General features: G+C 47.2%; 1 protein-coding gene across 1 annotated transcript; it reads right to left on the bottom strand.

Annotated features, from left to right (window-relative positions):
• Positions 1 to 170: 170 nt before the first annotated feature.
• Fbxo32 (F-box protein 32) lies at positions 171 to 25,591 on the bottom strand (the record flags this gene model as incomplete). Its single annotated transcript, XM_005410930.2, is given in 8 exon segments — positions 171 to 260; positions 671 to 814; positions 2,228 to 2,410; positions 8,314 to 8,498; positions 9,298 to 9,391; positions 23,125 to 23,217; positions 24,335 to 24,384; positions 25,479 to 25,591. Coding segments are annotated over 8 exon segments (952 nt in total), but the record flags the coding sequence as incomplete, so codon positions are not given.

Here is a 25,591-nt window from a genome sequence, read left to right on the forward strand (position 1 = left end):
ATTCTTAAACTCCCATCGGCAAATGCATCACTGCCCTCCAGTGTCCTCTCAGTGACTAATCCCAGAAGCTGCAAGCCAATGTCTAGAATGTACACTATTTACAAATGAGCGTCCATGCTCCTAGCCGTCCAATCAGCAGGGCCCTTGGGAAGCGCCATCACATGCTGGGATCAGAACTTGAACAAGTTGATAAAGTCCTGGGGTGAAAGTGAAACAGAGCAGCTCTCTGGGTTGTTGGCTGTGCATGGGTGGTCAGTGCCCTGGAAAGGAATGTTCTGGTCAGGTTCAAGTTTGAACAGGCATCTCATTCGACTTGGGGACCATAAGGCATTGCCCAACTTTAGAACAACAGTTCTCTATCAAGTATACTACAGCATGGAAAAACTACAGCACTGTGTTTGCCTGAATATTACCTGTGCACACAGAGCTAGGAGCAGCTGGGGGTGAAGGGCTAGAGAGAAAAATAAGGAAAGGAAGGTCTTTCAGGTTTCTCCTCTTGTGCAGGTACTGAAGCAGTTTTACCCTCTCCTAGACCTGGGGCTGAGGTAAGAAAAGAGAAGAAAGGATGTGTCCTCCTACTGCTGGCACCGCAGCTCTTGGGGACTGGGCTAGGGGTTCCCTGAGACATATGTAGTCCCCCGAGACACATGCAGTCACCGGGGACACATACCTTCCAGGAGAGAATGTGACAATGTTTGCAAAGCTGGAGGGTGTCTCCATATTGCTCTTTCCTTGGGTAACATCGGATAAGCTTAAAATACATCTTCTTCCAATCCAGCTGCCCTTTGTCTGACAAAATTAATCGCTTGCGGATCTAAAAATTAAAACGAATAAAAATAATTGCAGGAGAATTTATCAAGGGAGTGGTTTGTGTTTTTTTGATTCTGAAAATGTTTATTCCCACCCTCCTCACCCTTCCCCTCCTTTTTAAAATCTCTGCAATAGCCGGGGAGGAGAACTGTCAGGATCTGCAGGAGCGCTTTCTCAGCTCTCCTGGTTACACGATAGCTTTTACACAGTCTTTAAGTAGGTGGCTGCTGACATCTCACTGGTGGCCTCTACTTGATTGCCTTGCATGGTTCTTTAAAGCTTAGCTCATCTCCATTAACTGCTTGTCTTTGCTTTGCTATGGAGTTGAGTGATTACTTCCAGAGAGAATACAGGAACTGCTCGGCAGTGTGTCTCACTGTGTATTTAAATATCTGTGGCTCCATGAGCAGAACCTACTGAATTCACACACCTGTACAAAAAAACTAGAAAAACAAATTGGAAGCAGAAGTCAGGAGGGAGCAATCCATGAGTTGGTGTCTTGTATGGTTTAGACCTGAATGTCCCCCCAAACCTCCTGTGCTTAGAGTGGGGCTCAGAGGGGACTGGATCATAGGGTGCTGTGTTCATCAGTGGATTCACGTGCTGCTGCGTTTGTGTTGAGTGTGCTGTGAGGACATGGGCTCTGGTCAGGAGAGGTGGGCCACTGGGGTGTGGCCTGGACGGGTGCATCTCCCTCCCTGGCTCCTCCCTCTTCCCTCTGTCAGGCCCTTCCCCCATGCAGACTCTGCCTGGGACCAGCCAACCATGAGCTGTAACCGTGAACTAAAAGGAACCTCTCCTCATTTAAGTTGTGGATGTTGAGTATTTTGTCCCAGAGACAAAGAAAACGACAAAGAGTGTCTGAAGGACCAGATTCAAGCTTAGCCGCTGTTATCTCGCCTGGGACACTCGTTCACTAACATGGAGACCTATTTAACTAGGGAGTGGTTGCCTTAGTCTCATCCTCTGTTTAATGCAGGTGGCACAATACCTATCCTTCCCTGGGTTATGTGAATACAATGAAATAGTATCTGCAAAAGCACTTGAATCATAAAGTACCATAAAATGTACATCATTTACTTTTTTTAGAAAGAAAGGATGCATGCCTATTTATGAATTTTTTGAGTTGTAAAATGTGATTAGGTTAAGAATGCAGGTTTTTTTTTTTTTTTAAATATGAACTACCTGAAAATAAGAAACCACCTCACCCCTTCATTTAGAAACTCTTTCGGCCAGTGGTCGTGACCCCGTAGCATGTGTGCCGCGGTGGGTGTTGGTATCACTGAAAGCTCGGAAAGGTTCGCCATCACTCCTTAGACTGTCTACCAGACAAGGAGCCAGCGAGCATGCTGAGGAGGATGCTGGGGGAGTGGGGCAGGGAAGGAAGGGTTCAAGGGGAGCTGCTGGGCCTGCTCACCTGCCGCTCGGAGAAGTGGTACTGGCAGAGATTCTTCCACAGCAGCCGGTCCTCACTCAGCACATGCAGGTCAGGGGCCACCTGGCCCAAGCTGACCAGGTCACGCCCGTCACTCAGTCTCTGCATGATGTTCAGTTGTAAGCACAGGGGCAGGTCGGTGAATGTGAGGCCTTTGAAGGCAGGCTGTGGAGAGAAGGACAGCGGGGGTCAGAGAGCAGCCATTCTGCGGGTGACACCTGCCAGGAGGGCCCTTCACCCTCAAGTTGGCTTATCGACCAGGTCAAAGCAGTGACCCTCCCCAGCCTGCGTGCAGAACCAGGTCCTGCTGCTGAGACTCAGGTCAGCCTGGTGTGGCATGCCCGAATAGCGCCAGAAGGATTTTCCTAATAACCACAAAGCTTTTTATTTTTTATTTTTATTTTGTTTTATTTTTTTTTTCTGGTACCAGGGATCGAACTCACGACCTCGCGCTTGCCAGGCAGGTGCTGTACCGCTGAGCTAAGTCCCCAGCCCCCCACAAAGCTTTTTATGTTTACCCTAAAAGATACCGCAGATGGCACACACTGGGTTCTCGCGCTTCACTTAGTTCAGTGCTCAGTTATAGGAGGTGCTACCTTCCCGAAGGCTTCCTCACTGCCCCAAGTGCCTGGCTGCACCCTGGCCTCCTGTCTCACTGTCCCTGTGACCTGAGATCCTTCCATGCGGGTTTACTCTCCAACACCGAAACACACCTGGTGCACCTGTGGGCACACACACATACACACACACACACACACACACACACACACACACGCATGCACACTGCTGGTCCCCTCTCCTGTCCCTCGGACCCAGTGCAAACCCAGTCCTCTCAAAAGCCTCTTCTGCCTTTGTAATTCTCCTAGGCCTATTCATTGCACTTTCCTAGAACTCCTAGCAGCTCCTTTAGATGCTTTCTAATGTCCATTTTATGCAAAGCAACCCATTTCTAAAAGAAACTCTGAATGGAATACTGCTGCTAGAACTTAAGGTCTGTGAAGGCAGGAATTTTTATTTCATTCTACTGCTGTGCTCTCAGTTTTCAGAAGAGTGCTGCGGGCATAGTATGGACTCAGTAAATATGAACTGAGTAGAATGAATGAAACCCAAATAATTAAAAAGGCAAAAAAAGAATGACACAAAGATCCTGTGTTGTGTGTATATTTTTGTATGTGTGTGTGTGCTGGCCCAGAACCCATGGGCCAAATCCTATAATGGCCTGCTGTGGGGGCTGCGGCAATGAGCTCTTTAGACTGGCTGGGCCTAGAAACATAAGCCATTCTAGCACCACACATTCCACCTAATCACAGAGGGCCACACAGGAGCCGCAGAACAGCTGCACACCGGAGGCCCTCAGTAGTGGTTGCTGACGTGTCTGGAACAGCCACGCTCTATCTGTATGCAGATAAGATGACTCCCCAGCATTGTAGAGCATTGTCCTTCCCCTGCTACTTTAGGGTGGGTTCTCGATTTTGGACGACTGACATTTTTAGCTCAGTGTTCTGTCACCTCCAAGAGGTCAAAGGAAAAAAAAGCATGTAGGATGCAAACCCTTCCCTTAGCTCAGGGAAAAGGCCCTGGGAATGGGTGTCAGTCTCTTTGACTTTTTAACGAGCAAAACTTGTAGCAAGCACACCCAAGGCCCGACACATGGAAGGTTCCAGGGCCCTCAGTCCCAGCAGTCATCTCTGTCTCCTACAAGGCAGGACTGGCACACAGTGAGACAGTGGGCAGTGGCAAGGGGCCTGGAGAAGGGGGACTATGGAGAGGGACTGGGGTGACATGGGAGGCAGGATGACACTGGACAGACGAGCAGCAGATCTGGTCCTGGGCTTCTGGGGAAGACGGGGTCTCAGGTTCCTGAGATCCAGAATGACCAGCTGTAGAAGATCAAAGATCCTCCAGCTGTAACCATCTCAGACTTGGAGCAACCTGGCCTCCTGTCCATCAGAAGTGCCTGGGCCTGGACTGTGCGTGTCACGTACTTCTACCCCAGGCTACCAGGCTGAACTATCAACTGCACGACAGTCAAGACTGCAGGACTGCGGAAAGCCTTGGCCCATCTGTCACCTATCATCTGCTGCTGATCACATGAACTAATAAAACTGCCGTGAGACTTTCTTTTTGTTTCTAGCACTTCAAAGCCTCTACTTGTTTGGTTAAAGCTCCCAAGCCAATTACTACATTAACTCCTATTAAAGGCAAGTTCACTGGGAAGAGTTCAACTCTGTCAAACTTTCAAACCTGCACTTTTCCAAAATCCTTACCCAGACCCCATGCCAAGCCCTTACTCCTGATAACAGTTAACTGCTTGCATGCTTTCTTTTTGAATATAAACATATAAAAGAAAAATACGTCATTCTTGCTCTTCCAGTCAAATAGTTGGCCCAAATCCATTCATGTCTACCCTGCCCCCAGCACTTCAAAACAATGCCCTGCCCACAGCATCATAATTATACTTGCTTTTCCCCTCTATAAACCAGTTGTTAATTTTTTCCTTCATCCTTTATTATATGAATATTTGCCAATAAAAATTGGTTCCAAAGAATTAGATATGAAACTTTTGAAGGAAAACAAGATGATGTGGTGGGAAGACACTGGCAGAAGTCTGGCACACAGAGAAGGCTTACTGTGAAAGTCACCTTACATTTCCATGGAATTATATACTTTTCTTCAGGCCGAACTGTCCAAAAGTATGTCTTAAAATACAGCTCAGACTGAAGTAATTAAGTCCTCACTCCTCTGCAGAGCTGGGCATTTATGTGAACAGCTCTTTGGGGCCCTGGGCTCCAGCACAGCTCTCAAAATAACACAGCCCAGAGTCTAGCAGGCTGGGGCAAGGACAGCAGGGAGGAGGGAGCAGCAGTGAAAACCACAGTCTCTGTGGACAAGCCTAGTTCAACCCGTGCTAGTCCGACTGGTATTGAGGCCCCAGATGAAAAATCACACTGGATGCTCAGATTCAACCAACCATGGGTAGAAAGTATTCAAAAAGAGTCAGATCTGTACTGAACATGTTCAGGCAGTTTTTCTTGTCACTATCCCATATACAATAAAGCATTGTAACTATTTACAGAGCATTTATGTTGTACTGAGTATTAGGCATGATCTAGAGATGACTTGAACTATATGGGGGGATGGACACAGGCTCTCCTCAGGGGGTCCTGAAATCAATCCTCTGCAGACACTGCTAAGGACGACTGCATCAACTACTTAGTCTAATTTTTCTCATTTATAAAACAAGGAAGGGGCTGGGAATTTAGCTCAGTGGCAAAAGTGCCTGCCTGGCAAGTGCAAGGTTGTGAGTTCGATTCTTGGTACCAGAAGAAAAACAAACAAACAAAACAAATATAAAACAAGGAAATGCATATCCTACAGTGGTGCTTGGTGCAGTAGAGGAGAATGCATGTAAGTACTTAGCACAGTGACCAATCAATTTCAGTGATTAGAACTACTTAGTTATTCACTAGATGAATTCATTAATACACATACAGGTCTTAAAGGCACGTGTGTGCAAAGCAAGCCCTTGATAACAACACATGAGGGCTAGGGAGGGAGCTCAGTGGCAGAGCACCTGCCTGCATGAGTGAGGTTCTGGGTTCAATCCCCAGCACTGCAAAACAATACCTCAAACAAAATAAAACAACACTTGACACATTTAAAGAACCTACAACATGCAAGGCACTGTTCTACTGTTTTCTATAGATTAACACCAGGGCATCACTGTGCGGTTTTCCAAAGTGAGGCATGGAGAGACTGAATAATTTGCAGTTGGCCATCGCAATCCAGGGCAATACTTTTCAACTGTTTTCCTTAGAGTGTTGAATAAGCACTTCAGCAGGCAGTAGGGTGGGACAGCATTTACTTACTCAACTAAAATTTACTAATTGCCTCCTGCTCTATGCCACGTATAGGGAAGGTGAGGATATTATCCTTTCTTTGTGGAGTTTATAAACCAGTGGGTGGTGACAAAGAGGTGCAGGTGTGTGAGATGATTTCAGATCACAGAATATGAGGAAGTGATAGTGACAGTGGCTTTCATAGATTGGACAGTCAAGACAGGCCAGGAGGCTGGAGGCCCTGAAGCATGACCTTGCTCGATATGCAGACGGCTCGGTTTGGCTGGAGCACCTCGAGCAGGAGGGGGAGGACATGAACTTCCGTGTTTGATCTCTTCTGCAGAGGATTTAACTGCATTAAAAAGGTTTTTTAAAAAGATGGATCATTGTATAAATAGTTGAAAGAAAGCTGGATGGGAACAAGGTTTGGAAATCACTGGCATTAAGCAAGCTTTGTCACTGTAGGAATGAGGAACCACGGCTCCTACCTCAGTTCTCATATCTGCTGTGGTGTAATGCTGGGAAACTCACTGGCTTCTCCATTCCCACCCAGCCCATTCATGAAGGGTGACACTGCAAACAATGGCTACCTGCCAAGAGTGTGTGGGGACCGCAGGGAGGGCTGTGAGGCTGTCAGCCCATGGAAGCACAAGGTGTGTCGGTGCCTGTGGCCAAGAGGGGTTCTTATGGGATGGAAGAGGACACAGGGCAAGCGTGACCATCTAAATGGGTGTCCCGAAGCTGCTGCAAGGCAGATGTCCCAGGGACAAATGGGACTTGCTCACTGTGTCAATGCCTGGGTAATCCTCTCCTGGACTGAAGAGAGGGAATATTAAATCCAGGTCACAGAGAATGCTGGAAGTCACGTAGAAGTACAGGTGGGCTTTGTTTTGTGAGCCAGAAGAACAGAAATTTGGTCACAAATTCGTACTGTCAAACTAGGTTTATACCTTAGGGATGGGTTTAAGGTAAATTATTAAGACTGGATCAGGTTACTGTTCATAACAGGTACATGCTCCTAAATAATCAAGTAACTGAGATGGTTTCTAAAAAGTGACCTGCGTTTATGCTCCGTGCCACATGCAAGTGTGTGTGTGCACAGGGTGTATGTGATCTGGCGTTGCTGCCCAAGGGACTCAAAGGAAGTCATGCAGCTCTGAAACTTTTTTTTTTTTTTTTTTTGGTACCGGAAATTGAACTCACGACCTTGTACTTGCCAGGCAGGCACTGTGCCACTGAGCTAAATCCCTGGCACTTGATGCTTCTAATTATTCCTACTGTTTCAGCGCTTAAGGAATCAAGGCACAGAGAAGTTATTAACAACGAAGTCAAGGGTGGGCATTTTGAAAACTTCATATTGTGAATAAAGCTACTGACAAGAGGCCAGAGAGGTCTCCACTTGCTACCTTCTCCTGACAGAGTGCAGCCCTAAATTGTATCGGCCTGGGTCCCGGAAGCCACCCACACAGCCACGGTGAGCGATTAGATAAGTGAAGTGCGACCTGAGCTGTCCCAGTGTCTGCCCCTCCATGAGCCCTAAGTGATTACTCCAGCATCTCTTGCGCTTTTTTTTTTGGTGTGTGCCTTAGTTTTCCTGATCACTAGTAAGAGGACAAGAGCTGAGGGTGAATGAGGCTGAGTTGCACTTTGGAAGCCAAGAGAAACTACTAATACACGTGGCCACATTCTGCTGGCAACACAAGGCTTTCTTCCTCTGCCTGGTAACTGCTCATCACTGTCTTACAAGCACGTGCACAGCCTGCCGTCGAGGGCTTGCTCTGCCACAACCACCAGTCACGGGAACGAGAATTCTAGAAGTCTGCCCAAGTTCCCCAAGCACCAGTTTTTCAATTCCCCGTCTTTACAACTCAGTTGTACTCAAGGCAGCTTCCCAAAGCTGCCAACAACTCATTCTTGGTGAGGAAAAGGCAGAGCACTTTCTGAACACCACTGAAGACTGAAGCGGGACCTCCCCAAGCCAGCTTCCCACATTCCCACGGTGTTTCAGCTGGCTGTCATCTTTCACATACTTTGATCTCCATTTGTCAAGTTCTTCCTGCCCCTGTCTCTCAGGAAGCCCCCCTCAGCACAGGACGAAGCACAAAATCAGAACAGTGCAGACTCTGCCATCAGCCATCACGGTGGTGGCGGGAACCGAAGTCCTGGCGGGGCTGTCCCGCCTCTGGGTGGTGGAAGCAGTGGCTTGGAGGCGGCGCCCTTCCTGCTTACCCTGGTGATCTGGATATTGTTCAGCTGCTGCTGCCAGTGCAGGATGGTCTCCATGCGGTACACCCACATGTTAATGTTCCCCACCAGCACCGACTTGCCGACTCTCTGGACCAGTGTACATAAGGACGTGTAGAGGGTCTGGAGCAGTTCTCTGATCAGTCTAATGTTTTGCTGGTCTTCAAGGACTGAGTGGGAAAGAAAAAAAGAAAGAGTTACAGTCCTGGCGCACTGTGTGTTATGTAAGGGCTCTTCTTCCCTGTCGGCTCCTGTTTCCCAGGCTCCGGCTCTGGGGCTCAGGTTTCCTTTCTCACTGGTGTTTATTCTGCACTTGGGCAGCCTTTTGCACTGGAGGCTGGTGGGTAGGGTTTCCCTTATCTAGGTCCCTTTTGTTCTCTTCTCTCCGGTTTCCATAAAGCTCCTATCCCCTTTGTGCTGCCAGCGCAAATGGCTCACCTGATCGGAAAGCTGCTGCTTTTGGTCAGCAGTGAGAGCTTTTAGATGGTAAGTGGGAGAAACCCTCTGTGAAGGGTTAGGAACTTGGGTCCTGATCTTGTCTGGCTAATCTCTGTGATTATGGACAAATCACTTATTATGGGCCTCAGTCTCCCTGTGTGCACAGTGACCTAAGTTTCTTTCTAGCTTCGACAGTCTATGAATCCACTCTGCCTTGTAAACAGTTCAATTTTCTAGGAGGCAGGAGGTTCAGTACCCAAGGGTGGGATGTGTGCCCTCATCAAGACTCAGGAGACTTGGAGTGGACAAGAGGACAAGCCCCCAAAGCAGGAGCATGACAGTTTCATTCTTTGCCATGGGCATGGATTGTATCTTTTTCTGAAGTGGACTCTGGTACCACTGACGTGTAGCTGGAGTTACTCATTTCAATCCACTCATATTATTTTAAATCTCATGACATGTCTGGTCTATCAGAAAAGCCATCTGCCCATCCCTATGCCTATAAAAAGGGTGAGAGAGTGTGAAGCTCACCTTTCAGTACCACTTTTTCCAAAATGTTCATGAAGTTCTTTTGGGCGATGCCACTCAGGGATGTGAGCTGTGACTTTGCTATCAGTTCCAACAGCTGTGGATAAAAATAGAACTTGCCGAGCTTAGAATACAGAGATATTTTTCTCCTGTAATCTTCCCTTTGAGTCACAAGACACGTAGACACAGGCTGACAGAGAGAGATAAATGGCAGGCAGGGCCGCCAGGCAGTCAAAAGCAGATGCTCAAAGTGAAAGACAAACAGGGGTAACCCAAAACCTGGGAACTGGGCTGAATATTTAATTGCTTTTTTCTTTTAAAATGTAAAGTTTTGCCTTCAGTCAGGGCTAATCCATTCCACTTGCCCTACTTTGGCAAGGGACGCTGACAGTACTCTAAAGAGAACAAAGCCTCCCGTGACCCGTGAACGTCTGAGTCCTGCAGAATCATCACATGACGGGAATTGTTCTGACCCCCCTGGAACCTCTATCCCACTCCCACCATCCACCGTTCTCAAGCCACCTACAGCTCCTGTTCAGCAACTGTGTGCATTTCCCCAGCACCTCCTGCTTAGGCAGTGTGCACAAACATGCCTTAGTTAGAATCTCGCATGACACTCAATAGAAAGGCACGAGTCAGGGAAGGAGAGCTCTAGGGATGTATAATATGCAAACCTGTGTCTACCAGAGGCAGTGAGGTTGCTGTGGCCTCAAAGCAGGACCTTGTGCTCTCAGCCCTAAGTGAGTCCTGTTCTGACTGCTCGTTGGCTCCATGATACGGGAAGGGCACCTGCTTCCTTGGGGTTCCAGTTTCTTCATCCCTATTGCTAATACCTAGAGTTAGGCTGTAAGTGAGAGAATGCAGATAGACTGCACCCCCAAACTAGGTCCTAAATAAAGGCTGGTTTGTTGAAGTCCTACTACTATAAAAAAAGAAATTAAAAAGGAAGAGAAAAGCTGAGTTGGCGTGTTCTTTCTTCAATCTTTCTTTCCTTCCCTAGTCACATCTTACGCAGGCATGGCATGATTTAAATAGCATCAAAGAGAGTATTCAAAGGGTTTAAGGTCAGCTAGCTCAACTCATTTCACAGATGAGAAAAGCGAGACTCAAGAGACTAAGGTTTACTCCACAACCATCAAGAAGACTCAGCCGTGTTCTCAGCGCAGGAAAGTAAGAGGACAATGCTATGCCTTCAAAGAGCCATTAAGTGAAAGTGTTCATATGAAGTGAAGATGCTCCATTTCCTCAGAAACCACCAGGCCCAGTAAAACTAACTCTGTAAACTAGACTTAGAAAACCAACTCCTTATTTCTGCTAAAGTTGGGTCTCTGCTTCTAGGAAAATTTCTACGAGATTTTCACCTGGCTCAGCTTCGCCCAACTTTATTTTGGGTCCATAATCACCACCTATGACACAGTGCTGGGTGCTAGAAAACAGACTGAGGGTAAGTAGCAAGGTGAAATTTAAAACACTGGTTTGCAAAGGAAAACTGGGACCGTGGATAGGTCTGCTGGGCTGTTCAGAGTGCCCCTGCCTCCAAGGCACCTGCTGAGATAGTCTGTCCCTGCCAAGCCCTTCAGGTGCTTGTTAAGCCACGTACAGACTTCATTTCCTGAACATAATTCTACTTTAAGTAGAAAAAAACTCCACCAAAACCCCAAATGCTTTTCCTGTCTTGCTTTTGTATCTCCACGTACTGAGAGACGCACCACTGGTTTGCCGGGACTGGTACTGGTGATCTAAGGTCGGGAGTCAGGAGTGGACAGATGTCACTGAGAGAGGCAAGAAATCCAAGCTCCAGTAGCGGCCACATCTGTGACAGTGCCCACACCAGACCCTGTCTGCCTGTCTGGCCCAGCTCTGTACCAGCCAGCATGTGACAGTCAAGAGAGGCATGACAGTGGCACACGGGGACTGGCCAAACTTCTCATTTCTCTCCCTGACCGACAGCAAATCTAGAAGGCCGAGGTGAGAGTTTATTAATACCTGGAACCTCATATGACCGGTACGAAGCAAGAGAAAGAAAACCAAAGCCTGGCCTCGGCTGTTGTTGAAAGGCAGCTGGCGCCCAGCCGAGACTCATCACCGCGTGGGCGTCGGGGTGGGGGTGGGGGTGAGGTCAGATGTGGGAGGAGGCAGGTGCTCGGCTCTGCCTGAGATCCAGCCAGCATTGTGACCCCTACCTCATGAGGGTGTCAGTTTTAATCTCGTCTAAAAATGCACCAATTACCAGGACAAAAAGGCTCCAAAGGCCCTGACTCTGCATTTAAGAGAAACACAAAACCTTCTGGAAGGGCTGAACTTATCTTCTCTGACTAAGGAGGGAGGGGGAGAATACAGCAGCATAAATTTGACAACTGACAGTGGAAGAACATGCCAGCCACCGGCATTTCATCCTATCTCAGGAGAAAGTCTCTTTTTTCCCTGCCAGCTGTGCAATAGGAAACCTAGATTCTTCAGCACAGTGACCTTTACAGCTGTCATTCATTCAGCAAGTATTTCTGAGTGTCCACACTGTCCTAGTGTTTCGGTAGGTGACAGGGTCTGATGGTAAAGACACACGATCCCTGGACTCATGAAGTTTACTGTCAGCCATTTAATCTCACAGGGCCCTGGTGTCTTCATCTGTAAAATGGCAATACTGTAAAAAGAAAAGACCACTGCTTCACAGGGTTGTTACAAGAATCAAGTGAGGTAAACCTATAAACATCTACCATCAATGCCAAATCCACACTTGGGAGGCTGAGGCAGGAGGATCATTGCAAATTCAAGACCAGCCTGGGCTACAAAGTAAGCGCAAGGCCAGCCTGAACCACATAGTGAGACCCTGTCTCAAAAAGACCACCCCGCCAAAAAAAAAATCCAAAGCCCAATCTTCAGTGAAGTTTAAAGTTGACATCTAGGGTTGGGAAACGTCTATGAAGGGCCACATAGTAAATATTTACCATGTGGCTTCTATAGTAACACTCAACTCTGTAGTTGTAGCACAAAAGCCGCCATAGACAGTATGTAAATGAATGTATGTGAATGTGTACAATAATACTTCATTTACACAAACAGGGGGAGGGCCAGATGTCGCCTCTCTGCTGTAGTCTGTCAACTTCTGGTACACGGTATAGGGGTTTAAGAGAGTGCTTCAGAGTCGGACTGCCTGCCTCACTGTTCCTGTCTGTTGGAGACACACATAATGGAACTCACCTCAGAGCTGCTGTGAACACTGGATGCGTTCACAGAGCACTCACAGTTTTGCCTGGCACCAAGAACACACTCCACAGATCATTATTATTGGCTTTTATCACACCACAGAGAACACTAGAGATAAAATTATTTACAGACAGAGAATAGTGAGTTAACATCTCATTCAAAGGCCCCTTGTATTTTATCTGTGTGTGCTGTTGACTAAATGCTTTCCAATTTTAATGTCCTTTTCTGTCATCTTTATGATGTTTGTGATGCATCTGATAGCTCATCTGTTGGTAAAGGTTGATACTGATAACCTTTTTTTTTTTTCTTTTAGAGAGTAAGAGAAGGATAACAACAATGGGGGGGGGCTTACCAACTTACAAAGTGGTAGGAAATTATCAATGGTTATTGTTTTACACATTGTTATCTACAAGATAGTTTCTCAGGAAAACAAACAGACAAATAATAGTGAGTTACAGACAAAAGAGGTAGGAGATTATCAATAGTTGTTGTACTCTATTTAGGTATCTTTGAAAGAAAATGAATAGAACTATACATGAGTGACCTATTGAATAATCATTAACTATTCTCAATGGTTGTTGTAGGAAACACATAATAATAAACATGCATCCATTTATGAAATAGGATAGGAACAATACAAACATTACAGAGTCTGATAACCTTTTATACCTCGCTTAGCTGCATTTGCCATTTTGCTAACAGTTCTCATTTTGCTAACAGTCCTGGATGTTTACTATGTGCCAGCGACTGGGCTTCGTGCTTCACATGCATGACCTTCTTCAGTCTGCAGTGACAACCCAGTGAAGTAGGTTCCCCATGTGGCACATGGAGCTACTGAGGTCCAGAGAAGATAAGCAGTTCACCTAACGTGCTCACATATCTGCAGTAGCAAACAGGAGAGTCAACTTGAGCCCAGATACACGTAACAGGGAGTATGCCTTTGGATACCTTAGTGACTTTTGTTTGTCAAGGCCAACCACTTTTGCACATAAGCCAAAGCCTTTCTCTAACAATCGTAGTCATACCATGTATTGCTATGTTTTGGGAAAACAGTCTGGAAATTTTTTTGATCAATCTTATGGTAATCAGCTTCTTATAGTAAGGGAGAAATAATACCAAGAAAATGTTAACAGCGAGTTTAGGGGAGGGAACTGTGCAGGGCAGCTGTTACCGTTAGGTCTGCTTCTCCACCAGTGTGACTGCAGCCCGGAACCAGGACGTGGTGTTGTGGGCCAAATGAGCTGGGGGAGAGACCTGTTAATCTCTTTTTTTTTTTTTTTTTTTTTTTTTTTTTTTTTTTTTTTTTTTTTTTTTTTTTTTTTTTTGTTTTGTTTTATGTTTTTCTCCGGTACCGGGAACCGAACTCACGACCTTGCGCTTGCCAGGCAGGCGCTTTTGCTGCTGAGCTAAATCCCTAGCCCCGAGACCTGTTAATCTCGCTTGTGTCAGAGCTGTGTGTGCATGGGAGCAGATTTTTATCTAGCAATTTGTTTACCAAAATGATTGACTCCATTGCTTCTTTGCCCTTAAGCCACAGAGAAAGAGTGGAGGAAAATGTCTTTTTTGGAAGTGGCCGCTTTCTGCGGGACAAGTTTCAGCCCACGTACCAGTAACTGGTGGCTGTATTTCGAGAGATGGGAGGGTGAAGGGGAGTCCCTTGGTGTCACTGCTATGTGGGCAGGGTGGGGACCTGGCACCATCTGCAGGGGCTCACTAAAGAATGGTGCCGGGCCACGGGAGGGACAGCGGGCATCCTACCTTTTGGCTTGTTTTGGAGATGAGCTGCAGAAACTGTAGTGGCAAGAGAGCCACACAGCCAATCTCAGAGTGCATGGCAGGCGTTCTGCAGGGACGTGTGCAAGATGGAAGGCAGAAGGCGACCCCCTAGCCCACGTGACTCAGATAAAAAGCTGGCTTCTTTTCTTCCCCTTCAGTTCATGCTCGTATAGTACTCAGGTTTTTTAAAATGTTACCAGTTCATACATCACTTTTGCGCTTAAAATCCTCCAGCGGCTGCCCTCTGTACTCAGGAGAAGCCCTGAGCTCCTTACACCACTCCATGGGCAAGGTCTTCCTGCTCTGATTCCTCTCCTCCTCCAGCCTGATTCTGCAGAGCCTTCCCACACGCCTGCTGCTCTAGCTGCACAGGTCGGCTTTGTTTCTTGAAACTTCCTGCCCCTCTGAGCCACCAGCCTCTGGCTTGTCTGCACATGCTTGGCTCTGTCCTGTTCCTTGGGCCTCTGTTCAAGCGCTGCCTGCCTGGACTCTGAGAGGCTGTCCTGGACACGCTACGTAGAAACCGCCCTCTGCCATCCATGCCATGGCTCCCTCACCCTGCTCCGTGCCCCTGTGCACTTGCTGGTTGTCTGAGCAGGGGAGCTGCCTCTGGACTGGACAGCAGGGCCAGTCCTGTTTACTACTCTTCCCCTGGTACCAGCCAGGCACCCAACAACCGTTTGGGTTTTACAGTTTCAGAATCAAAGAATTTATAATTCAAAGGGACTCAGGAGATAGTTTACCAGAAATGACTCCTGCTTTGGGTGAGGCAGTTTATGAGGTCAAGTGACCCAGTCAAGGTCAAAGGTAAATCTTCTGGGCTGTTGGGCTGGTGTTCACTTGGAGCCTGGGGTCAAAGTGCCACCCAAGGAATAGCATGGAGGCCTAGGAGTAAGTTACTTGCCATACTGACATATGGCACACACTTCCCAGAAGGGCAAGCAGCCTGGATCTAGACCTTCGGAAGTGTCAACAAAAACAGGAGCTTCCCCTGCCTGCTAGTTTTAAAAGGTCAAAACCACAGGTTAACCACGAGGTTGCTGCTCAAGCATATGAGATATTATTAAGGACATAATCTATGCCAAGTTCCTCTCTATATCCTTGGACAGTGGGGCTCTACAGCTTGATCAGGAAACCTGTCAGTGTTGTCAAACAGGGTGGGAGCCTGGCCTAGGATCCCCAGGCCTGTCTCACACACTCCATGCCCAAGCTGGGTCCTGCAGGAAGGTGATGTCTCTCCTGCAGCAAACCCTTGGTTACCTTCGACAGTGTCTCTGCCTGTCCTGGGTGCTATGTGCTTCCAAGACCCTTATTTACTCAATGGATAACACAGATTACAGACCTGGAAACTTCTGTCCTGCCTTTGAGCTTGAACACTGACAGGTGAGAAGAGAAAAAAATTTCAGCAACATTAACAATCTTCGGGCATGTCAGATTGGGTAAATATTATTTGTAAGTAAAACATGTCTCTAACTGAGGGAATTAAAGTAAAAAAGAGGGCCGAGTGTGCATGACTTCTACCCTCAGCTGAGAGAAACCCGCTTCTCCACCTTTTCCTGTATCACTGCTCACAATGGTGCCCTGCTCGCTGTGGCATCAAGCTAGGCAGCACTGTTTGGCTCGGTGACACACGATTCCCCATCTGCTCCAGTACCCCCGCCTCTACCCCAAGACTACGTCACATCCCCTCCGCCCTGACCTACTGTCGCTACCCTTCAATTCCTTCCCATCTGGGCATTCCTGCCCCAGCCACCTGCCAGGGCAAAGCCTCCCACATGCTTCCACCTGGCCCAATCCTGGTGCGAGGAAGCAGGATCACAAGCTCTGCCTGTTCCAGAGGACCATCTCCAATGCCCCTCGAAGTCCCTGACACAACTTGCAGGCTCAGTAGTTGTGCCTTGTCTCCCAAAAGGGCCCAGAAGCATCTGAGAAGCCGGAGGAAAGTCTCACAGATTCTCAAGTGGCCAGGGCTCACTGGATATGCAGCTTGACACAGAAATGCCTCATGAGGAATTCAAAAGCATTTACTTGGAGCAATTCACACACACTGAGACCTACAGGAGGATGATGGCAACTCTGCATTGCTGGACACTGGAGACCCTCTCCTCTCTAGAATCAAGAGGCTGTCAGGCTCTCGGTCACACATCCTCAGAGTACAGCATCACAAACCCTCAGGAGCATCCCTCCTTGGCAGGCCCAAGTCTGCTGACCTGGTGCTTAAGACTCAGCTCACCAGCTGGCACTGTGGTGCACAACCAGCATCTCAATATTCTGGGAGCTGAAGCAGGAGGGTGGAAAGTTCAAGCCCATCTTGGGCAACTTAGAGAGACTTTGTTTCAGAGTAAAAAAGGGCCAAGGTGTAGCTCAGTACAAAGGCCTGGCATTCAGTCCCCGGTGTTGCAAAAAACAAAACCAAACCATACCTCCACTCACTGCCTGGCATATCCCTCCACCTACACAAGGTCAATTCTGAGTCAGTTCATGGTAGTGGATTTTTAGATTTTAAGTCCTCAAGACAAACATACAAAAGAAAAAAAAGGAAAAAAAAATAGGCATGCTTTTGATTCACTGGTCCAAAGTAGGATAAGAAGCTCAGGTGGAGAAATATGATAACACCACCACTTACAGTCATTTCAGAGGTCATTTTCCCCTGGGTCAGGGCTCGGTTCTCTGGCACTGTGATGCTGCGGCAGCCGCCCCCTCTCCTCTACTTCAGATACCACTAGCTGTGGGACGCTGGTGGCTGAGGCCACCAAGTGTGCACAGCACCCAGTGACTCCAAGGTCACTCACTGTGGCACAGGAGCCTGGCAGAGAGCCAGTCTGCCCATGCAAGTCACAACCTACCAGGGCTTGGCAGCGGCAGGCCCTTCATTTAAGGCGTTGGGTTTGAATTTGAATCGGGCCATATTCAGCCTTTTGTTTGCCAAACCACCAGTCAACTTAAACTAAAACATGTTTTTGGAAAACGCTTTTCAGGAGCGGAGGGAATATAACAACTTGCTGGAAACATTCAAGTAGACGTAGGTGGTAACGTGAACAGAGCAGGAGTGTGTGCACTGGTTGAGGCTGCAACGTTCCACGCCGCAGAGGGCCACGGAGTGGAGCTGAGAGTTCTTTGTCCTTTCCAATACCTGTCGCATGGGGTGAGTCTCCTCCCATCTGGAACTGGCACTCCAGGTTCTGTGTGATGCTGCAGCGCTGATGAGGGGTGGGAGTGGTGATCCACGGCAGGGTGGCGAACCCATGGCACGTGAGCTGCAGCGGGCTGTTTGTTACCACCGAAAGCTCCAGAAAGTTTACCATCACTGACTAGGATGTCCAGGCATCAGGCCCTGTCCCTTGCAGGCGTGTGACAGCATTTCAGTGACAGTAAGAGCAGATGGCAGGCTACACTCTGATTTCTCCAAGAGCTGTGGTGGAGGGGAGAGCACCAGAGTGCGAGTCAGAGGACCATGATCAGGTCCCCGCCTCCTAGGTGACCCAGCGCCCATCGCTGTTTCCAGGTCTCTGCTTCCTCCTCTCTGAGTTAGCAACATCTGCCCACTGTACGGCGTGACTGTGCTCGCCAAAGCAACACAGAGATGAAATCAGTCAAGTGCAAACCGACAGACTGACGATTTAATAACTGGTAACACCTGGGAAGGCCAGATGCCAGCAATCACAACTTTCTGAAACCCTTTTCCGTTGTGCTCTGGTCCTCATCTTTTCCCAGTGGCTCCTTCCTGCACCCAGGCGATGTCACATGGAGTGGCCTCACACTCACGGCTTCTTCTCATGTGTGTGACAGCTCCTCGTCCAGCCATACGGGGATGGGCAATAGTCACCAACACTCACACACTCTGCACTGTGCGTGATCAGCGCGCCGTGAGCTACTTCTCTTGTTTACGTTAGCTGCACCTCTGCGGGGTTCCCGATCATCAGTCCCATCTCATCAGCAGCTGAGCGAGGCTCATCCAAGATCACGTAAGCCAGCATGTGGAAACAGCGGACAGCGGATCCTGCTCTCCAACACACACTGTGCTCCTCTGCTCCAGACTGCATGTTCTGCTCGTGGTCCCTGACCACACCTGGGGTCTGCTTTCCTCCATTCAGCTTCCCTGGGTTCTGCCCAACTCATGACCAGTTCAAACCCCACCTTCCCTCTGAAGTCTTTCTTAAAGGCCTGCAATGACCCTGCCTTCTACAGCCTCTGACACACAAGCTTAAATGCCACATGATTTCTCCTCTGTGAGAAACCCAAACAGGAACATTTTAAAGAGAAAAATATAAGACAATAGGAAACAAGGAGATAGATCTTTTGCAAATAGGAAGGGGACCAAGAGATGGGGGACAGAGGATACAGGGACAGGAGAAGGGCAGTAAAAAGAACTAAGATGCATTATGCAGAAGCTCCCCATGATGAATGTAATTACTATGTGCCATAAACATGGACTAGTAAAAATTTAAAAAGTTAAAAAAAAACTTTCACAGGCATCTGGCTCTACTGCAGCTCAGCTTTTTTTTTTTGGTGGGGGCGGCTGGAATTAAGCCAGTGGCTTTTGCACTGAGCTACATTCCCAGTTCTTTACAAAATTTTTTGTATTTGAAGATAGGCCTTACTAATACTAATAGTTGCCCAGGCTGGGCTGGGCTTAAAGTTTTGATCTTTCTGCCTCAGCCTACCAGAGCACTGCAATTACAGGCCTGTGCCATCACACCCAGCCTCAGCAACTTCAAGCTCTGTCTTATGGTGATGGTTTAGGTAACGTCCTTCAGCGCATGTTTCTCAAGTTACCAACTAGACGGCATAGCAGGGGTCACCTGAGAGAGGCCAGATAGTAAATATTTCAGGCTTGCAGGTGAGCAGGACTCTGCTGCTCAGCCCTGAATGAGTGTGGCTGGGTGCCAATGAGGACACAAAATTGGAGCTGCACATAACTTCTATGAATTATGAAATATACTTCTTTTAAATTTCAAAATACTGAAAAAATGTACAACACATGTAGTCCGCATAAACATGGAGAGCCAGGCGGCATGGGCTGGGACTGGCAGTTTGCTGAGGCCTGCTGTAGACTCATAGGCCAGGCCATATCCGTCTTATTCGTTTTCCTCACTGGCTAGGGAGGATTTCAGAGTGACACGAGTCTGAATTCGAGCTGCAGCTGTACTCTGCACTGTACTCAATAAGCACTCATACTTAGCTGTTCTCTTACCCCTCTGTAAATTATCTTTCATACTGGTGCTGCTCAGTGTTGATCTCCGTTGTTAGCCCAGTGACACAGTGTTATCAGGAGGCTCACTGTGGAACAGGTAGTTGGGCCTCATCAGGGAGACTGCAAGGATTTAAATCCACACAGTCATTCTGAGCTTCCCAGAAGCCCACCTGCACACAGGTGAGTCTCTGCCCCAACTGCATCAGGCTGGCAACTTGAGACTTCCTGTCTTGGTCATGGCTGCCTACGAGCTATACTGTGGGAGGCTCTATGCTCTTCCATCTCCGTGTTTCCGACGGACTCAGGACATGGGGCAGAAGTCACATTCAGAATTTAATACCCCGCTGTATTTTGTTTAAAAATTCATTATGCACAATATAACATTGGGGTTCCAAAGTCATTTTTTGTTTGCTTGTTTTTGTGGTACTGGGGATTGAAGCCAAGCCCTTTGCACTGAGCTACATCCCCAGTCCTTTTTTTTATTTTTTATTTTGGGACAGGGTCTTACCAAGTTGCTAAGTTGCCCAGGCTGGGCTCAAACTTGATCATCCTGCCTCAGCCTCCCAGAGTGCTTGAATTACAGACACACAGCATCATGTTAGCCTTCTGTTTATTTCTGAGGTAGTCTACAAACCTACAAATTCACTGTGCTCACTTGGCCAATATTTTGAAAGTGGCACCTTCACCTAACTCTAATTTAACCAGAAGCTGGAGTACTGGGCCTCCTCTCTCCTCTAGCATGGCCCCTAAGCGATTCTAGGAGCAGCCAGAGATCACTTTATCCTCTGGCCTCTCTGTGCTCTGGTTAGTTGCGATTTGCCTTCTCCCGGCTACCAACTGCCAACCCTCTGAGTGGCTCGGCCCCCGGAAGCCTCTGGCCCTGAGGCAGAAGGTAAACTATTTTGTAAGTGGCCTTCCACAAACCGCTGCTTCTAAATAATTTAAATCATCTTTAAAACACATAGTTCAAATTGTAATTTAATTCACTGGGAATGAATAGGGAAAGTGGCAGGAACAGCGTATGTAGTTTGAAGCTAATTGAAACAGTACATAAATATCACTGAAAACTTTTCTAGTGTACAGTCAAAACTTCAGGTCCCCTCAGGTCCCTGCCATGTGCATGCTAACTGATACAAAGATAATGTTCTGAGAGAGCAGTGGTGGTGGTCTCATTACTTTTGCACAGCTCCTTCTGAGACAAGGATCGCTGGCATGAACATAAGTAAATTTTAAAGATGTGCTTTGGCCTTAAAAAGCTTTGAATTACCTCCTCCCCTGTTGGTTTAGCTCCTTAAAGAAACCAAGCAAACATGTGGCCCTAAAACATCATTAGGTCAAAGTGGTAAGAAAAGGGTAACACGCTGGCCAGCAACAGTTCTTTGTAGGGTTGGTTTAAGGTTAAGGACAATGTATGAGAAGTATATTGAGTTCCTAAGAAGAAAAACCTCAAAACACACTGCCTATCATTAAAGTGTTTTAAGTTCTCTATAAAAATAACATATTATTTCTCTAATTATAGAGGCCTCAAACAGTGAAGGGGGAAAAACTGTTCTTTCCAAAACAGAAGTATTTTTCCACTATTTCTAAACCTATCAATTTTGAAAGCATTCAGTAGTTTCTTTGACTCTAGGACTCTTTAAAGGAAAGTACTGATGGTACAACTGGATACCACGAGGCACAAGTTCTGTGTGCTCGGTCTTAATCATGGTTGGTTCCCGTTAATTGCTATTTTTTTCAATTGTTATATTTTTTAAAGTACAAAAACGGTTTTATCAGCTAAACTAAAAAGGCATTTTATGGGGAATCCACAGTAATTTTGGTGAGCAGGAAATATTAGGATTAGCGGACCCTAGACTGCAGAGTATGCACTTGTATAATGTACCCCATATTCCCACAGCTGCCCCATGAACCTGGGGCTGGCCTCTCACAAAGGAGGACACCAAGTCAGCAGGAGACTGAAACAGCTGGAAATGACTGCAGCGGGGGCCTCACTTCAGGACCTTTTGCTTGTGTAGAACTTATCTGATTGCACAGTACAGAACAGTTCGGAGCCCGGACTCTACAAGTGTCCAGGCTTCAGCCTGCATTTTGTCCTTTGTGTGGCTTTGGGACTTCAGACAAGTCACTTACTGCACTGCCATTTGTTCAAATGGAGACAGGAAAATTATCTACACTGTGTAAAGTTATTGAAAGGGTAGAAGGTGAGTGATAGTTACATGAAATATATTTTTATCATTACATCCTTGTTCCTTTGCTTTATTTCTTTTGAAAGAAAAAGTTAGGAAGGAAAAACACCTAAGAACAGACCATTTTGATGATCAGTTTGTAACAAGACATCAGATCGAGGCGCCTTCCTCTAACAGAAGATGGAAACTATTTGTATTCTTAGCAACAGAAGTTTCTAGAGCTCCCATTTCCAACCAGCTAGATGAGTCTGCAGCACTGGGAGGACTGGGTGACCTCCTTAAACTGGCAGGGGCAGGCTGGGCGATGCGGGCACCTCACCGAGAAGGGCTCTTCTTTCGCATCGCTTGGATTGGAAGGAGGGCTCAGTGGAGGGCAGACAGATGCTCCTGCATCTATCCAGCCTGGGTTTTCCCGGGTCAGTGTGCACCGCCCAGCGTGCGTCTGCCCAGAGGACAGGTGAATGAGCCAGGCCTCAAGGGGGCTTGAATGTCATCCCTCTGGCTGAGCTTCTGCAATCATCTGACTGTGACATGGCACTGAGAAGCCCAACAACCCAGAAGAAGAAAATAAAAACCAAACCAAGCAACACCCACAGGGGAAAATTCCCTCCTACTTCACAGCCTAAAACCCCAAACAGCTGCTGCTCCCGTGTCAAATCACCAACACAAACACTCAGGGTGCTGAGGCGGGTGGGGCAGGGCGCAAGGCACTCTCCTAGAAAGAATCAATGGCTTCAGAGCCTCAGCAAACTTCCTTTCCTCATCAGTAACAGTCTGCTAAAGGTCATTCACTTTCCAAAATGAGATATAAAACAGAAGGCAACAGGCCCAATGGGCAGGTGGAGGCCTTAGGTAAACAGGCAGCTGCATGCTGCCGTCACGTGGGACGGAGGTGTGAAGGAGCCCGGAGAAGGCCACACTGCGGTGCTCTGAGCTCATTTAACTTTGTGGCCTAAACCAAGAACTCCTTGGGGGTCACACAGAAGTCAGCTGAAGCAGGAAAAGGAGAGCAAGAGCAACGTGTGTGTGTGTGTGTGTGTGTGTGTGTGTGAGAGAGAGAGAGAGAGAGAGAGAGAGAGAGAGAGAGAGAGAGAGAGACCGACAGACAGACAGACAGACAGGAGGTTTCAAAATGAGCCCGTGCATGTGAGGACTTGCTTCTTGTGGACTCCTCTCTTGCTGATGTTTCTGCCCACAACATCCCGTTTACCCAGAGTAAGCTGAAGTGGCGGCACTGGAAGGGACTAGCTCGCTGCGAGATGTGGAAGCCCTTGTCTGTGATGATCACTCACAGAGACATGCTCACAGGACCCACCTAATACCTTGAAGCAGGCCAGGGAAGAGGTCAGACAGCCTGTTTCTGCTTCCCTCAAAACAGCATCCCAAAAGGTTTTTTGGGAGCTACTTCAAGACAACCTGAACAGAATTCAACATATGCACTTGGATGAGCCTCGGGCCCTTGGGACTTACCCGAACTACATAGTTGAATCTTCTGGAATCCAGAATGGCAGTGGAGAAGTCCAGTCTGTTGAAAGCTTCCCCCAATGTGCAATAACCATGGCGCTGGATGGGAAACAAGGCAGCCATGTGACTCCTGCCACGCGGCAGTCATTCTCTAGAATGACCCAACCAGACTGCCAGACACGCTGGATGCCTGTCTTAGGTGATCTGGGCACTGGCTTCTTTCCTGCATGGTGAATCCCTGGGACCCATGAGACGGGCAACAAAGCCTGCAGCTACTTTTGATCTGGTCAAACCCATGAAATGTCCCCTTTTGTGACCTGTACCAGTTGGGTGCATGCTCTCTGCATGGGCTACTGTGTGAAAATATATCACATGATGTGTGAGGTCATGAGGGCTTGGGATAGTAACGTATTCTGGGGAGGAGGACGTGGCCCACCTGTGGCAACCATGTCATCACCTGACTTGCATTGATAGTGCTTCTTTTACTGTGGTTGTCACAAGTGGGGTTGTTTTTTAAAAGGCTTCATGAAGAAGCAAAAGAAGCTTTGATGTTTATCTATGACCGCACAAAGAATCAGGAGTACAGCTCAACAGTCCTGGCTCTGGTCTGGCCTCTTAGTGGTTTCAGATTTATCACTGACCCTCTCTGGACGTCCGATTACAGGGAGAAGTAGATATTCTCCAAACCTGGTCCCTGATGGCAACAGAAACCCCACCATTCTGTCCTACTGCCTAGCTTCCTAGCTATCTGAATGCCTGCGCTGGGAGAAAATGCATACAAAAGGGTTTTATCAAATACCACACAAATGCAGTTGCCCTGTTTTCCTACTGGGCAGACACAGAAAACTGCTAGATTTAGTGACTGGTCCTCCCAGGACTATACCTGGACCAAGTTGAAGTCAGGATGGATCTTAGAACAGAGGGAGGTACTGTCTTGTGGGCAAGTCCAGGGCTTATAATAATACCATTGAGATAGGCGTATTAATCCTGGGAAAAACTTCCATATATATTATCTCACTGAAGACTGGGGGGTCCACAAAACCATTTGTCTTCACTTTCTCTGTATCCCAATCTCTGATGGCTGGCTAGGCATAGGCCTATCACTGCCACCCACATCCCTGAGGACAGCTGGGCCAGGAAGTGATACTGTTTCCCAATTTGTAGCCCATTCTTTCGGAGTGCTACAGGCTAAACATGATGGTTTGTTAGTGCTCACCTCTTTAGTGCTTCCTTTGTGAACATAGATCCACTTTTCTTGGTGGAAATCTGCAGAGATAAAATAAAACAAAAACCATGCCTTTAAAATGTGCAACATGCCCAAGATTTTAAACATGGGTCTTTTTCATTTATTCCAAAGTTTGAAAAGCTTCAACAAAAATTAGAAAGACTCTACTGACAATATAAGAGGACTCAAAATTTTAATTTCTGCAATGAAATGAAGTTCTACAGTATTTCTATCAATAAATACTGAAGCTATAATCTCTCTTGTCTGACATATTTCGAATAGTTGACAGTCAAATTTAGTATACCAAAGATAAAAAAAAACCCAAAAACCTAACACCTAAGTACAAGTGTGTTTTAAACACCAAATCTAAAGCTTATAGAAAGCCATGAAAGTAGGAAGAGAACAGATATCTAGGCAGAGTGGTGCATGCCTGTAATTCCAGCACTCAGTAGGCTGAGGCAGGAAGATTGCTGTGAGTTCGAGGCCAACCTGGGCTACATAGTGAGTTTAAAGCCAGCTTGAACTACATAGTGAGACCCTGTCTAAAAACAAACAAAAAACAGAACAGGTAACGTGGAGAAAAAATATAGAACAAATGGATTAAACTAAAATAATTTGTAATTTATGCATAATAAAACTTTACATACTCTGCTAATGCTTACATTCAGCATCTAGGAATACTAATAATATTTATACAAGGAAAGTAAGAGCCAAAGCCTTGAACCAGTTAAAAATCAAAGCACACGGTGGCTCGGACTGAGCTGACCATGTCACTTGTAATAACTGTATCACTTACCTCAAAAACAAGTGAGAAGCAGAAGAGAAATGCCCTCTCTAGCAAACGAATGACTTATAAACAAGGCTATGAAAAGCGTGTGCATCTCACTTGTAAAATGCACAGCTAGGTTTCTGGGTGCAAAGAGCCTGGTGCTTCTGCCAGCGACACAGTAAACATTAAGAAAGATGCCTAACAGGGAGAACCAATCCCTGACCGCCCCCCCCCCCCCCCCCGTACTGGGAATTGAACTCACGACCTTGCACTTGCCAGGCAGGCGCTGTGCCGCTGAGCTAAATCCCCAGCCCCCCTGACGGTCTTCAAACAACTTTCCTCTCAAGTCTGAGGCAAACGGCTTACATTGAGTTTTGGTTTTGCTATTCAGTATGTCCTTCTTTCTCTTCTTGGCTGCAACATCGTAATTCAGGCTGTTGAAAAGATTCTCCTTATTGTACACCTCCTTGCTGCAGTAA

This window comes from Chinchilla lanigera, unplaced genomic scaffold, assembly GCF_000276665.1.
Source record: "Chinchilla lanigera isolate Chin_1 unplaced genomic scaffold, ChiLan1.0 scaffold00139, whole genome shotgun sequence".
Taxonomy (NCBI): domain Eukaryota; kingdom Metazoa; phylum Chordata; class Mammalia; order Rodentia; family Chinchillidae; genus Chinchilla; species Chinchilla lanigera.